Consider the following 16422-nt stretch of genomic DNA (forward strand, 5'->3'; position numbering starts at 1 on the left):
ATGAATTCACACTGCAGACAGAGCAGACGACTTCTGTTTGGGTTATTGTCTGAGTGTTCAATAAATAATGCAATTAAACAACAAGTAAATAACGGAGTAACAAAACATACACAGTAACACGCCCCCATGTGATCCTGCTATTGTTTAAATAACGTACCTGCAATTTTTCTTTTTCTTTCTACCAATAATGCAATTCAGAAGCAAACACTGATCAATACCCTTTTCTATTCAGGACACTGACAGAGCTGGGACTCTGAGGTTGAGCTAGGAGTAAAGAATGGGCTTGAGATTTAGAAGCATTGTAAATTCTATCAGAAAACCAGTTTACAGGGAATAAAAAGGAGAATAAAAGTGAGATTAATACTTTTTTTTTTAAAAGAACAACTCAAAGCACTTTGATAGTTTGTTTCAATATGGCCTAGTAAAGGTCATGTTCCCAACACATTCAAACATTTACCACCATTCTGTTAGCACCATCATTAATAAAAACAAAACAAAACGCACTACTCATGTTACATTACTAGCAAGAAACAACTAAGCTACATGAGATCTTAAATTAACCTCCTGAGCTATTCATGTGAAGTTTTGTAACACCACCATTTCTTTAAGCAGCTATGTGTTTTGTTTGCAACTGTAAATATTGGTAAAGCAACCCCATTACTTATGAAGTTTCATATTTTTCGGATGCAGTGGCCCATCTTGTCACCATTGATGCATGTTCTATTCACTTCAGCTTTTTACTGCAGTTAAGAATGACACATAAAAGGAATTGGCTAAAAAGGTTCATGGTCACCGAGTCAGGATTTTATTTGAGTGTTTTAGAATATCATACAGTAAACAAGATTTCTGCAAAAGTTAATTTATCCATAGTGGTGCATTTCATAAAAATAGTTGCTCACTTGCAGTCTTTGTGACTATTAATACATGGAATCATATTTATAGAGATACAACTGTACAAGGTAAATACACCGCTAACACCAAACAGCAATATTTATCTGAATGGGGTTTATGTAACGTGCCATCTTTCACAAACTTCCTTTTTTTTAAATTAATTACAGCCGACAAAAAACAGCTCACGCAGTAAAAGCTGTGAACTGTGCAATGTAGCGCTTAAGATACCATCATCTCTGCCTCTTTATACATGGAAAATATGACAGCAATAATACATTAGGTACGTGCACTACACTACAGAAGCATTGTCCAAAACTTGAATTAGTTAGTGGCAACTTGTACAGCATTTCTGGGTGAATGGGGTAAAGCATAAAACAGCCTGACAGTTTGTTCCTATGTCACCAGTACAGAATATACCGGGTTGTCAACAGACATCCACAGATTTTTGTGCTTGTAAATTTTGATCCCTTGCGTGTTCAACTGAATAGATCAAAGCTGTAAGAACTCATCTTTCATGTTTCCAGAGGCTTCTATGGTATGCTACTAGGACACCGACTGCACACTGCTGAAGAACTTGTATTGCACCAATTTAGCTCCATCAGTTGCTGTAATGATTGGATCATAGGGGAAAGCTTCTGTTCTCCTTCTGTTAACCTTGAATGAAGATTCTTAGTATGGCACATCCAATTGAAAGGATACAAATAGACAGGAAAGTTAACATTTTCTGGGAATATTGAATTAACAGTTATGTTAAGTGGGATTGAACTTCAATAAATCTTTCTTAAATAAATAAATAATTTTCATATAGCAAAAGGAATATATCATTATTATATTATCTACAAGTACAGTAGGTTATCAGAACATTAGAAACTGAGTTGTTTACTCTACCCCCACTGATTTATCAGGTCTATGTAATTATAAGGCATATTAAAAGATGGGGTATAGCTCTCTAATGTAGCTATACAGCCCCAGATCTCAGACAATTATATGGTGCTGTGCTGGGGCACAGCTGTCTCTTTGAACTCCATCCAGTTCTTAACAATTCAGAAAGAAACCCTTCACTTCCTACCTTATATGTTACTGGTACAAGAGTACAGAAAAAGGGTATATTTTTTTTACATTTTGTTCTCTGGTATTTCTAATCACCCCTGCTTATGTGCATACATAATTACAAAACCTTATCGTGTTAACATCACTAATACTAGAAATAAAAGTGCACATTCATAGCTGAAATTCTATGAAACATGGCGGCAGGGGAGCACAAAAGCATTTTAAATTCTTGTCTGAAATTGTTGAAAATAATTTGGTTATGCTTTATGGTTGAAATCTAGGGATCAAAACCAACTATCAGCCTACTAATCCAAAGGCACCTATGCTAGCTCATTTCCATAAATGGTGTGCCATTCTACTGATTTTAACTTTTCAGTACTCTGCTATACACTATTTTTGTAATTAAAGGCATTCTTGTTGAGGGTCTGAAATGTAGAAATGTATTATCCAATGAGCAACACCTGCTTGTCAAACTAAACAGGGCATAAACGGCTGATTGGAAAAGTGCTGGTATGGTTTACAGAACCAGATCTGAACACTACAGAGCTATCAAGGAACGAGGGTCAGCGGTTCTTTTACTGATTTCAATAGTTTAATGTTTTATGATGTATCATTCCGTTATCTTTGGAGACTTACCTTTAAAAAGATTTAACATGATATAAATAAAACAATATCAGGCTTGGGAGATTGCTGTGATTTTGTATCGGACAATACAACTTTTGCCGGTTGTATAGAGCTTCCCCCCCCCCCCCCCGGCAATGCTCTTCAAACCCACAGTATATTCCCCTTGGCACTCCACGCCTATTAAGGCACCCTGTCACATCACTACCCCAACAAAGGCTACTGTTCCAGAGCTTCCAATTTCAACAAATACAGCATAAAATCTATATGGTTTCCCAGAACAGTGTTATAACAAGGGGGAGTGAATTTGATATTGTGTATCCTTAATGGATTATAGCGGACACCTAGAAAATGTCTTGGGAGTTCTGAATAACTCACATTAATTTACTCCAAAGCAGTGCAACTTTTCCAGTGAGCAGGTGAGAATGAAAACTGTACTGTTGTTATCTGAAGTGTTAGTATTCAATTTGTGTAACTTGTGTTTGCCTGTCTATATATTTTCAGATGACCATATTTACAATAGTTCATCCTGTATTATATTTATTTTTGTTTAAGCATTATTATTGTTAGAGATACCACCCATTTCAGTGCTTTCTCAGTATAGTTTCATTTAAGGCAGAGTTCAGATAGTGGATATCCTTTGTGCACAGTTTTTTCTTGATAAATGATGATGCAAATCCTTCATAATCTTGCTTGATGAGATAGTTTCCGATTCTAAAAAAGCTGCAGTACTTAAGACTGTTTCTCTTCATAAGTTTGATCCCTTCCTAGCTGCCGTAGCCCATGTAGTGAAACGTAGGACCTATTTGAGTTCCTGAATGCATCTGGTTAGTTACATAAATCTCTTTTGAAAGAATGCATCCTGATGCCCTCACTTGACTTTATGCATTCTACTGTAGTTTTAAAGGTGAATGCTTCCAGTTATTAAGGTGGTGGGTGTATATTATCTTAAAATAGAAATAAAATATAAATAAAATTGTTATAAAAAAACATGGAATATTTGTCTTGTATTTAATACAGGTGGCAAAGTGATTATGACTATGCAATTCTTTTTTTATCTGCTCACAGTGGAAGTTCCAGACTTCAAAGCATTAGGTAGCTTGTCGGACCCTGGGATTTTCCACGGTCCAGGTGACACAGTGGACTTCCTAGCTGTACTATTACTACAACTACTAAAGCTGGGAGTGCAGTTGTCTGAACCGGAATGAACTTCATTGGGGTTCTGTGTAGGTTCCCCATCAGGTTTCTTCTTGGCCTGGTCTGTGATGCTCTTGAAGAAACTGCCATTACTTTGAGCACCTCCACTTTCATTTAGCTGGGTGTTGTTTTCTAGTATTTCTGTAGTTTTCTTCTCTCTGGCAATTCTGTTCTCCCCTTTTCTCTCCAGAGACCTTCCTCTATTGGTTTCAGGAGATTCAGATATCCCCAGCTGCTTGTGAACAGTCCCACCATACACATGTTCCTCTGCTCCGTTCTCCGGTTTACTCTTCCTCCCAGCTGCCTTGCCTTCTGAAGTGGACCGGCCACCTCTTGCTTTGCTGCTGTTGCTGCTGCTGCTCCTCTCAGTGGACTTTTGCCCAGAAGCCTGATCAGTCTTGGGAGGGTCTGATTTCCTTGGGCTTTCAGAACGCTTGTTTGTCTCCACTGTACTCCTTGTCTCCTTGCCACCTGCTGAAGGCTCCTTCCTCCTTGCCGTCTCATGCTCCCCTTTAGTGTCCCATGCTGGCTCCAGGGGTAGCTGGTGAATGGGATCAGAGGGTGGGGCTTGATGAGATGAAGGTAATGGCATGATCATGGTATCAAGGGAAGGTGCTACTTCCGGCAAACCTGAGGAGGCTGTTGAGGGAGGATCCCAGGAGGTTGGGCTGTCGGCTGTGAAAAGAATACAACACTTTTAGGGGCATGGCTTGACTGAGTTTGTTTGGTCATTGCAATCAAAAACGATTTGGTGAACTTTGAAAGCAACCGACTTCTAATAGTAATCTATAGAATTACAAGACAGATGGTTTACAAGAATAAATCAGACAGTGTCAAACATTAACTTTATAAAGCAACTCACAAAAATACCTTTTAGGCATGCTGGCTATACATTTAAAGAAACTACATAAGAAAAGAGGTAATCAGAAGTTGTTAGTTTGTACGGGGACTGAGGTTATTTGAAGTGTGGATACATACACACCCATTACTTCAAAGTTCCGAGTACTTTTATTTTTACTATATTTGAATTATAAAAAAGTAAAATCCGAAGAAACAGACAATCGTGGCCAAATTAGGACAACGGTGGTTTGCGTTAACTGTGATACAAACTTTCTGATCAATAACAAATTACCTTTCTCAACAAATGTATTTGTAAATATAGTTGTAGCAATTCACTTGCTCCATAAAGTGGGTGTAAGTTTCACCCACCTTCTCTTTTATTAGGGTCAGTCGCCTGGCCAGGTTAATCAAACAATTTCCCATAGTTCCTTGCTATCACCCTCTGTTCATCCTCTCCTCCCATTGGCTCATTCAGATATCCACTCTTCTAATCTCAGAGCTCCTTGGAAGCCAAAACCGGAATTAAAGCTGGCTGGCTAGGCCAGGAGAAACTCCCTTTTCTCTTGAGGAATCCATTTTACAAACAGCACATTACTTAATTACAGTGTAACTTTAACTTTATTTTAGATAAATACAGGTGCGTCCATTTACGACCAAACGACTGTTCACCACTCAACCTGGTACTACTCGACAGACTCATCATTTTCTACGATTGCTATTTTTTCATCAACCTTCATCCATCATCATCAGTACAGGACTCTATTCGGGACTTCATTATTTGTTGGTGAGATTATTCCTGTTCTGTTTGCTGTTTTTTTTCTACTTTACTTTGATACTTTGGTTCCTGTAATTTTGTTTTTGTTCTTTTGTTACTTTGGATTACATGTGCACTGCTTTACTGAACTTGTTAGGCTGAAATTTCATTTATCATCCATTGCCATCAAGACTGTCTTTGTAATTGTTTTCCCCGTATACTTATTCATTCACCTTTGTCTTTTTTGCCTGTTGATGTGTTGGTTTTGTATTGGTGTGGTGTTTGTGTGTGGGCGGGTTTACTGGAGGCCCACCGGACACTGCATTCATTTCGCTTTAGTGTGATTTTGGTTCGATGTTTGTTTAGTTCATGTTACTTTCTTACTCACCTGTACCTTCCACGTAACTAAATGTTCTTTGCAATAAGTTGTTGTCCTTATATTTCATTTATTACATTATAGTTCACAACAATAAACCGCTTGTTCGTGAAATTGACACCTTTGACGTCCCTGCTTTTGATGTCTGTCACTCTTGCTGACTTAGTTAGTTTTATAGTTATTGGGCCAGTAGTATCTCTTTAGGGAGGACAGTACAACTGCTTCTCAGTTGGGCAGAGTGATCGTTATATAGCGCTGTGCGATACAAGCTGATATCCAATCCACAAGCGGTCAGAGCTGCTTCTCACAAGTCTAGAAATCCGCTTGTATCTTACACAGCACTCTACACTGTATTAACAAACCATACCTATCCAAATCATCTACATCATGATCAATTTAATGAACTGTTTGCATAAAATCCCAGCTCAATTACAGCAAGATTTTCAGATGAGAGGCACGGATTGAAAGCAAAGTGTGCCTGAAATAAAACCAAAAAGCACATCTTAAATTCCTCATTCATGAACTGCAATGCATCCTTGAATAACTGTGTCTAGGAGGTATTTACGGGGACAGTATATACAGCAGACCTTTACCCTTCCAAATCTAGAAAATAAAAAGCATCTTGTGTCATAAGCTTCCTTTTGACCTCATGATCAGCTGTTTGAGAGTCTAAAAGGTGTTGGTCTCAGTCCAAAATCATCTAAGGAATTTTTTATTTTATTTTTTTTTTAAATCTAGCAGTCATGGGAACCATATGCAAGACTCACAAATCGATACTGGAAAAAAGCAAAGCTGGTCAGGATTCTTATGAGGGAAGCAGAGTGCACAACTTGAGCAATTTTAACTGGCTGATGGAAGTAATTTTAAGAAGACTTAATTTACTATAGAGAGTCTAGTTAGCTATTTAGCCACCTGGTTTGTCACATTTATAAACTATGAAGTGGAGTAGCAAGCTTCACTGTCATGGAGTCTATAACAAACCTTTAGTTCCCTATTCCTGTCTATAGGCACTGCTTAATATAACTATAGTATTTCTCTGGATGATGGTTCCAGCTTCAGGTGTGAGATTTGTGTATTAGGACTGTTTGTCACTTCTTTGCACGCTGTTACAAAGCATTTACCCTATCAAAGTTGTCAATTGCATTGAAAAACATATTGATTTGAAATACCTGCAGAAGTCTAAAACATAAACAGTTGAAAACTGTCTTCCATCGGTATCCCAGCTGTTCGTAGCGCAAGTGGATCTTTTATCATTAGAATCTTCACTTAACTTACAAACGTATCAAAAACAATCACACTATCCATACACAAAATGAACACGCAGCAAAAAAATACATCTTTTTTTTGTAAGCTGTTTTGTTGCTTTAAATTGACAATGGCACAAAACGGGTTATCACATTAATGGCATCAAAATGTGGTTTTGCCATTTTTCAAGGGTTGGGTTTTGCAAAATGTTACTATCTTAATAATGTGCTCCAACATGACCATATTACTGTTTGGAGAATAACTTTGTATCTTTAAAACAAAGTTAGTTGGACAGATTTTGGCACTATGTGAAAAATTGTAACAAGCCTCTCAGTTCTGCTTTTATTTCGATAAATACGCTTTTGCCCTTCCAAACAAACTGATATGGCACCACAGAAAATGTAATGGTAGTATCTTGATCTACACATTGTATACATGTTTTATGGTTTGTGTTGAGGGAATATTCAGTCTTTATTTTTCATCAATATTTCAGGGGCAAAATCCATACAAATGTATGTATGTACACGGACTCAGATTTGGCCCTTATTGAAAGTGACTTAGTTATGGTATAAGGGCTTATCTTTGTTAATGTAATGCATTTCTAACTGAGCATCAAGTGGCAATTACATGACACATCCATCAGTCCAGATAAAATCCCCAGGAAAACAGAGCTGCTGTCAGGAGCTTCGGGGTGCTTTAATACCGGCCTGGTCTTTTTTGAGCTACAATTAACCCGTCATGCTGACAAGTTCTGAAAGAGAGTCTGCAAACTGAAAAGACAAGGATTTAGAGAAACTGGGATGACAACAAATGCCTTGAGGTATCTTTTTTTTTTTTTGTTTATTAAAAATAAGAAATTCAATTAAATTATGCAAGTCATTAATTTCTAACCCTAATCTCGACACATTTTCATGCAATGTTATGAACAATTTGTGACCATATCTTTTTCATTATGACATTACTGCAACGTTAATACATTATATTCTTATTTATTATTGCCACAGAAATATCGTAAGTCATGGTTTTTCATGACATATCCTCTCTGTCTCTCTCTCTCTCTCTCTCCAATACTTAAATTATTTCTATTACATTTTAAATATGTTGCTGTAAAAATTTTATGTGGAAGGTGGCACATTTGTTACTTAATAAAATATTGCCTTGGATTAACAACTGCATATAGTAAATTCTGGATTGGCACTGAATATTTTTTTCTTTATAACAGAACAAGTAAAAACTAGGAAATGTTTTCTATTATTTCATCCTTGGTAATATGCTGATCCAGTTATTTGAACTTGCAAAACAAGTAAACATTAACATTATTCAGAGAGTAAAAAAAAATCAATTCAAAAGGACAAATGATTTGATTATACTTAAATTGCTTTGCATTGAAGCATATAAGCAGAAGTAGAAGTTTACTTTGTAAATGTGCAACCCCTGTTCACATACCACTAGCTCATAACTGACTCATTTGGGTTAGTTCAACTTGTTAGACTACCCTTTTTAGAAAGTGCAATAAAAATAAAATTGCATAGTAGATGATGAAAAACTGTAACCACTATAACAAGCAAGCATTAATTAGACATTCGGTTGTAGGACTCAAGTAATACAAAATGACTACAAAAGATTTAGAAGTGAGTAGTTTTTCGAGATTTACATGTATTTATACTAAAGTAATAAAAAAATGACTACAAAAGATTTAGAAATGAGTAGTTTTTCGAGATTTACATGTATTTATACTAAAGTAATAAAAGAATGACTACAAAAGATTTAGAAGTGAGTAGTTTTTCGAGATTTACGATTATACTGTATTTACAGTATAATCGTAAATCTCAAAAAACTACTCACTTCTAAATCTTTTGTAGTCATTTTTGTATTACTTTAATATAAATACATGTTAATTTGGATTCATATGTTGTTTTTTTCTGACTTTATGTGAATGAAAAGACACACATTTGCCCGTTTTCCCATTGGAAATAGTGATATTTTGAAATATCACTATCCTGGTCACAAAAGCAAAGTTTGTGGGGAATAATAACCATTTTCTATACTTTTGAGGCATAAGCAATTAGGAAATAACACTTACTACCCAGGAACAAAAAAAAAAAAAAAATTGTTACACTGTGTTATTAGAACGATAATACTGCCAACTCTCACAATGAAAACAACTGATTAAATCCATGCAGACAATTCACGTTCAATTACAGGGAATTGAATTCATTAAATTGACCTGACGGTGGTTCTATGGCTTGGTGCAGAATAAATATAAAAATATATATTTCCAATTAACAGGTCAAGAGAAAGTGAATCTTTACAATATATACCGCCTAAGAAGAGCAAAGTGCATTTGCCATAGTGTACTTATTAACATCTCCATTTAGTTATTAGTCTGGGTAGTTTAATCGCACACTGACTAAAAATAAGAATGCTACAGCATATTTAGTAATCAGTGCTAAATCATTCTTTTTAAAGCTTTTAAAAGCGGCTTTTATGTTCAAACTGTTTGTCACGTTTTGACTGTTAATCAGTAATGTTATGTTTCAATAAGTTAACACTGTTCTCGCTCAGCAGCAAGCTGAAACAGACATTACTGCCAAAAAAGATTTAAAAAAAAAACAAAAAAAAACCTGCCTGCAGTACATGAAGTTCAGTATGAATATCAATAAGGATTAATTTCATGTTAACCTCAAAGTGGTGCCTACCACTTTTACATTTCTGGTAAACACTGCATTACTTGACATAGGTCAAGGGCTATACCTTGGAGGTAAAAGAGATCAGGACCACTGACCATTTTCTCCATTATATAGTAGCTACTGTAGTTTACAGCAGCCATGCTTGGATATTTAGTTTTTATCTTCACTCCTTATTCTATAGCACCTAACAAGTAAAATCCACGGTTAAATTCAACACACAAGATTGAAAAGCTACATGGACATCTGCTGTTTGATAATATCTGCTGTACTCAGAACTGTCTGACGATTCGTGAGGTTTATATTTTTTAGCAGCGGTATCATTTAGAATTGCTTAATAGTACTGTAACAGATCATGTGCAACAACTACTGCTATAAAAAAAAGTGTCCATTACTTTTATATTCCAACTGAATCTTTTGAACAGCTGCGAGAGGAGATTTACATAGCATTGTATTATATAACAGTGGCTGTGCCACACATGAGGCTGGGATGTGGATGGGGATACAAAAATTCATAGAGGTATCCTGGGAAATAAGTCTGCATTCATAGGTTATGTTGTGTCTATTTTGCCCCATTGCGGGTGGTGAACGTAGTGTGGAATAACTCTGCACCACTGAGTGAGCACACTCTACTGCTAACACAGCAGTGAACAAAGTGAGATCCAAGACTTTAGTTGCACCCTTGGTCCCTCAGCTGACCAGGTAAGGCAGTGAAGCGAGGCTTCCTAATTTACGAGAGACAAGAAAATCAGTAGGCCTATAAACAGAAGGGCCAAAGTTAGTGTTGCATGTTTTGTGGAACTGATTTACAGAAATTTAGTGCTATCAATACAGATGACAGTGTTTAAAGAGTAAATTAACCTTTTACTGCTGTTGGCAGTACTGCAAAACACCATTCCAGTAAATAATGGGGTAGGAAGACCTTTAACCATTCACCCACTCACTCACATATGGCACATTGTCCACTTGATAGCACGTACAGTACTTTATAACCTCCCTGCTCGTGCTAAATATTTCACTGGTTGAGACATCTTGAAGTACACTAGTCAAGTCTGTTTTTTTTTCTGCTAAGCATTAAGATGCATCTCTGCTAGCAAGCTGCATTACATTAACCATAAATCGCCAGTTTAGGCCCAGCGAGATAAACACTATTAGTATATGAAATTGCTTTATTTAAACTGGATTGCAAAGTGTAAAAAAGAAATTGGATACAATGAAAATGTTTTTTTCAGCTCTTTCAAAAAGCAATTTAAATATATTTTCATAAGATGGTAAATATGGTCAATGATTTACCTCTTGTAGATCAGTTAAGTTATCGCCCAAAGCATTTCTGTGGAGAGTTAAATTCAATTTAATTAATTTAAGACAAATGCATTCATTTTTATTTGGCCATTAAATGATGCCAATATATTACAGACCTGTAGATTTAACACCTACCTGCAAAAATAAACAACTTAAGAAACCGCCTAGCACCCTTGAGAAAACGGATCGCCAGAACATGACGCCTGGGGACATCGAGTCTACGGGGACATGGTACACAGATATGGGTGCCAAGTACACTTTCAGCGTAGAGGGGGATTTGCATGCCTCTAGTAGTTCTTGCAGGAATAGTGAAATGACCGCTATTGGGCAAGAGACTGTAATGAGTGCCTTTTGCCTGACTGAGGAGATCCAGGCGTAGCAAGATTGCTCATGGCTGGCCTTGAAGTAGTTGGCAAAGGTTCAAGAACCAGATTCTCATGGGCCATCTGGGGGGCACCAGGAGAACTGTCGCCTCTCTCTGCACCTTCTCTAAGAAGGCCGAGAGCAATGGTATTGGCAGGAATGCGTACAAGAGCTGCAGCGGTGGAGGGAAAACCATAGGGGGCAGTGAGTCACCTCTGCCGTGGCAAAGAGATCGACCGACATGTTGTCCGTCCGGACAAGGATATGACTCCCTTGAAGCACCGGAAGAAAATGTTGGAGATCGAGGAGAACCGCTCGCAGCTCGCATCCTAAGTTGGATGTGTCTGTCACCACATGACGGCTGTGGATCACCCCCTTACACCTTTGCGCATGTAAGAGATCTGCCTCCACCAGCACAGGGCTTTCCAGCATATACCAGACACGGTCAGCCGATGGTGTCTGTCACGTTTTGGAATGTAGCCGGAAGACACTGAGCTAAGCTTGAAGTGGGCACATATGGAATAACCACAGCTGTAGGGCTGATGAAGCCATGGCCATCACATTCAACAACTTCTGACACAACACCAGAGACACTATTGATCCTTGTTGAAACAGGGATAAACACTTCTGAACGGCGTACACTCTGTCGCTTGACAGGTGGGTTCGCATTGTGAGGGAGTCCAATCGGAGTCCCAGGTAAACCGTACTTTGCACCAGAATTACTTGGCTTTTGGGATTGTTGAGGGTGAGACCCAGCCTCAATAGACGCTCTGTTACGATTGCTGTGTGGGCCGAGACCTGGAGAAGAAGGTTGCTCATAGATGTAAGCGTGATAGCACAAAAGGGAGGACCTGCGCAGAACTGAAGCATGTAACTGGTGTGTACAGTGGCAAGCCCCCAGTTGTCTGAGGTGCAAGTGCACCAATACTGAAGCTGGTGTTGTGAGAAAGATTGGGTCTGAGGCCACAACCTTCAGGGGCGCTGCTGGGGCTGTCAGGGGTGGCATTGGAACTCTGGGAGTGCTGTTGCATCGGAATCCCACACTTGGTGCCCTCCTGTTGTTGCGGGTGGGTCCAGCTATTAGCTGTCAATGAAGCCTGAAGTGGTGCCTCAGGTCATCACGCAGATCAGTGGGGATCGGGACAGTCCGAGTCACCATGTGCGTCACGGGAGGGCACCAGCATCTCGCTCTCTCCCGAACTGGAGCACGGGAAGAGAGTATTGAGGCTATGGTGGAAGCACTGTAATATCTCCTTCGGGCTGGGGGATATTGGTGCGTCAAGCAACGCTGATTTGTCCTCGTCAGGGACCCTTGCTTGGGACAGCCAATGCTGCCCACGAGGCTGGTAAGGCTTTGGTTAAACTACCTACTGGAGGGGCTCGCACCAGCGCCGTGATGGTCAAGTCCACTGGTGGAAATTCTGCCAAGCCCAGTTCCCACGTGCCTTCTAAGGAAGCCAGCGGGGTTTGCCCTTTTTTGTACACTCGGCGCCAGACAGACCGGATGGCTCCAAGTGGACCGTACTTCCTCTAGGAAATCTAAGAACATTGGGAAGGGCTGGGGGCAGGGAATAGGAGACTGAATATTAAACACCAATCTGCATTGTTCAGGAGCTGCCCTCCAAGGTACCTGCTAGGATTGAGTTTGAGACAGGGGAAAACCCAGCATCGGAGATTATCTCAGAGCTGGGGCCCATCTCAAAGGTCAGCTCCTGGACCTGTCCTTCCTCCGCCGCGATCGAAATCGCATCTTGGTCCTCATCAGCAAGGCTCACATCCGGCTCTGGAACATCCTGGGTGACCACCGGTGAATGTTGTGAAACCATGTACCTGGGTCGCAGAGACCCACCTCAGGATGTGGGTTAACACGCTTTGACCAGGGTTGAGTGAGACAAAATGCATGAAGGCCATTCGGAAGCCGACACAGTAACACACAGTCACATCTGCGTGAAGGTTTCACTTCTGCAAGGAACATTTCTGTTTAGCCATATTTTTGTTGCTGGAGACACACCATGAGCCGGCAGGGATGAAGAAACATTTGCTCTAATCAACATTTGGGCCGACGGTTCAATCAAAAGTAGTTTGGTTGGAAGACTCCTTAATAAGCTGCTTCCGGGGCATTGATACTCTTATTGTGTACTTATATCTGTCACCCAGGTCAACCCTGCTTTTATTAAAAGCAGTGTGAAATCGCGTACCCTACCTGCATGACACCGGGTCCTGACCAGGGTAGAGCATGCCAGTGTGAAAGGGGCTTAAATGGAAGGGAACCTGACTAACAGGGTGAGGAAAAACTAAACTTGAGATAGCAACCACAATTATGCATAAATCATGTACTGCTATTAGGAACGACTGCTCCGGTTTAAAGCTTTTATTAAATGAGTAACTATGAATTTTTATCTCTGCAATTTGAAGTCACATTTATTGTACATAATGCCAAGAGACTTTTAGAAAAAGCATTTTAAATTAATTGCTTTTAGAGGTGGTTGAAAAAGGACATTTTTGCCTGAGTTATTTAAAGCATGGTAAATAATGATCTAGGCAGAAACAACAATAGCGAATGTTAGAGAAGACAGAATACTTGAGAACATTAAAGAAATAAAGATATTTGGTATAAAGTATTCATTTAAACACACCACAGTACCTATGCCAGTCCTCTACTAATGTATCGTATCATCCCTGATATCAGCTCTGAATCCTGCTGTATTAGCGTATAAATATATCTTAGACAGAACTAGATTCATAACTGATGATAAACTATAATGACAAACAAATAAAAATGATCCATTGGTCTCATCTTGGCAAAAATGCTTACAGAATTAAAAAAGGATTTCAGATTCAATCAAATATTTTTTTTGTTTGCTCTATCTATTTGATAAGAAATGCCATCATCATTTTGAACAGCATGGCAGCAGTTTACAAACACTACTGAATAGGTTGGTTTAGGCCAACAGAATGTGTTTTTAACAAACCTCCTGCACAATTCCACCATTGTTAGGTATGTGAACGGCTCATGACAGATTTGATAATGCCCATGTGACAGACAAGCACCAACAACAGACAAGTACTTTCATGGATTATATTTATATATTTCATAGATTAAGGAAAAACAGACAGACACAAACAATATTTTTATTCTAAGTTTGATACTCATTAAACTGTTTCAAATAGTTGCTAGCCTCTTCAAGCTTTGTGAAAGGGGCCCAATATCTCCACCTTCATATGTAAAATGTTACCATTTGTAGTGCAGGTTACCCTTTGATAAATATTGTGATCATGTCTTAACAGACCAGCTGCGTTAGAAATCCCCACCATTTCCTCTTCTAGTTAAACATTGTTGCCACCAACCCAAAGAGGGAGCCATGGTTTTCTTAACAAGAGTACTGCTATTGTACATTAAACCAACAGGTTAAAGTGAAGTTTCAGTGAATTAGAAAAGAAGTATTGAATGGTAATATGCATGCAGATTTTACAAACCGTGTCTTTAGAGTGGCCCATTAGGAAGAAATATGGGGAGCCATGCTTGTCACTTTTCATGCACATGGACAGGCTGGAAGGTACCATTCCTAAAGGAAGGGGAGGAACAGCCTAGGACCAATCATTAGAATTAACAGAACCAGTGACATTAAGACAGAATGTTATTTATAGTACTGTTAGTTCAAAAGTTATTCTTGACAGAACACAACGTTAATTAGAAACAGCTTTTGAAAATACAGGCTAGAGATTAACATTAAACAAAATATTAATATGCAAATACATGCAGAGTTAAGTTAGATTTTTTTTAATTATTTTTTTTATCAACAAGATTCCAGTAAATTTTCTAATTAAGTAAACAAGGTGTTCTGAGATGCTTGGAAAGCAGCTATGATTAATGAGGTGCTAATTATGCCAGAAGGACAGAGTTATTAATCCCTAGTTAGCCTCCCGCTGACAAACAAGATTTCTATTTCTCAGCCAGTCTGACATTAAAAGCCTCCATGTCCCTGTCTCCTGCTGATAACTGGATGACACAAAATTAATGAATCCTTTGTTTGAAAGTGGCAGTGCTGTAGATCACCAAAGAATCTGCTTATCAACCAAGCATGTAATTTTAAGCTTCGTTTATTTTGGTTTTATTGGGTTGTCACTAGTTTCTCTAGAATTACCACAAAATCTGAGCTAAATATCAAATGAATATATCTAAAAAGGTATGAAATGGTCCAATGTACATCTACAATGTATTTTATAGTTTCTTCAACGAAATAAAAAGAAGACACAGGGGTCTATGCAAATGATCGAAACATTGGCAGATCTCAGTGCCACTACTGTTTAATTCATTAAAGTAGGGCCCTTTTAGGTATTTTACTTATTTGTATAAACTTTAATAAAATCGGCCTTATATTAATGATCTAGTCCATAAAAGGACCACGCAGCAAAACAGTTCTTAAAAATGTTTCTATATCCACCAGAAAGTAGATTAAGGCATAACCAATACATATTTAAGAGAATAAATATTCTGAAGTTTTGTTATTTTTCTGCAGAAAGGGGTTTTGGTTTGAAAAAATGTGGTGTGCTTTCCTCTGATTCAGTGCAATATCAGATATAGATAAACTACTCAAATCTTGAGATATACTGCTTTTGTCAATTTAGCTGTTCCACCTAACCTGCAACAAAAGACACTAGGAGCCCCTTTGACACTGGCACGCCTACCCAGTTATAGACCTGGGTCCTGGCTACCCGGGTCACAATCCTGTGTAGAGCGAAACCATGTACCCGGGTCGTACCCAGGTTAACCCGGATCCCAGCATCCCACCTCAGGATGTGGGTCTACACGTTGAGCGAGACAAAATGCTTGACAGCCATTCGTGAGCTGACGCAATAACAAACAGGCACGTCTGTGTGAAGGTTTCACTTCCTCAAAGAACATTTCTGTTTATTCTGTTTAGCCATATTTTTGTTGATTGAGACACAGCATGAGCTAGATTGCATCAGCGATGGAGAAAAATGTGCTCTAATAAACATTTGGGCCGACGGTTCAATCCAGAGAAGCTTGGATGGAAGCGTCAGTAACAAGCTGCTTCCGGGGCATTGATACACGTATTGTTTACTTGCGTCTG

At 38.6% G+C, this 16422-nt stretch overlaps 1 protein-coding gene across 8 annotated transcripts in view; it reads right to left on the bottom strand.

Annotated features, from left to right (window-relative positions):
• Positions 1–339: 339 nt before the first annotated feature.
• Positions 340–16422, bottom strand: part of magi2a (membrane associated guanylate kinase, WW and PDZ domain containing 2a) — a 318611-nt gene continuing 302528 nt past the window's right edge. For 6 of the 8 annotated variants that reach the window (XM_041257504.1, XM_041257508.1, XM_041257502.1 and 3 more), the window contains one exon: positions 340–4434. In XM_041257504.1, coding sequence (XP_041113438.1) covers positions 3617–4434 — 818 coding nt within the window. In that variant the 3' untranslated portion in view covers positions 340–3616. Of the gene's footprint in view, positions 4435–14803; positions 14915–16422 lie in introns of all 8 variants that reach the window. The other 2 variants (XM_041257505.1, XM_041257506.1) reach the window with 2 other exon arrangements.

Source organism: Polyodon spathula, chromosome 8 (genome assembly GCF_017654505.1).
Source record: "Polyodon spathula isolate WHYD16114869_AA chromosome 8, ASM1765450v1, whole genome shotgun sequence".
NCBI classification, from domain to species: domain Eukaryota; kingdom Metazoa; phylum Chordata; class Actinopteri; order Acipenseriformes; family Polyodontidae; genus Polyodon; species Polyodon spathula.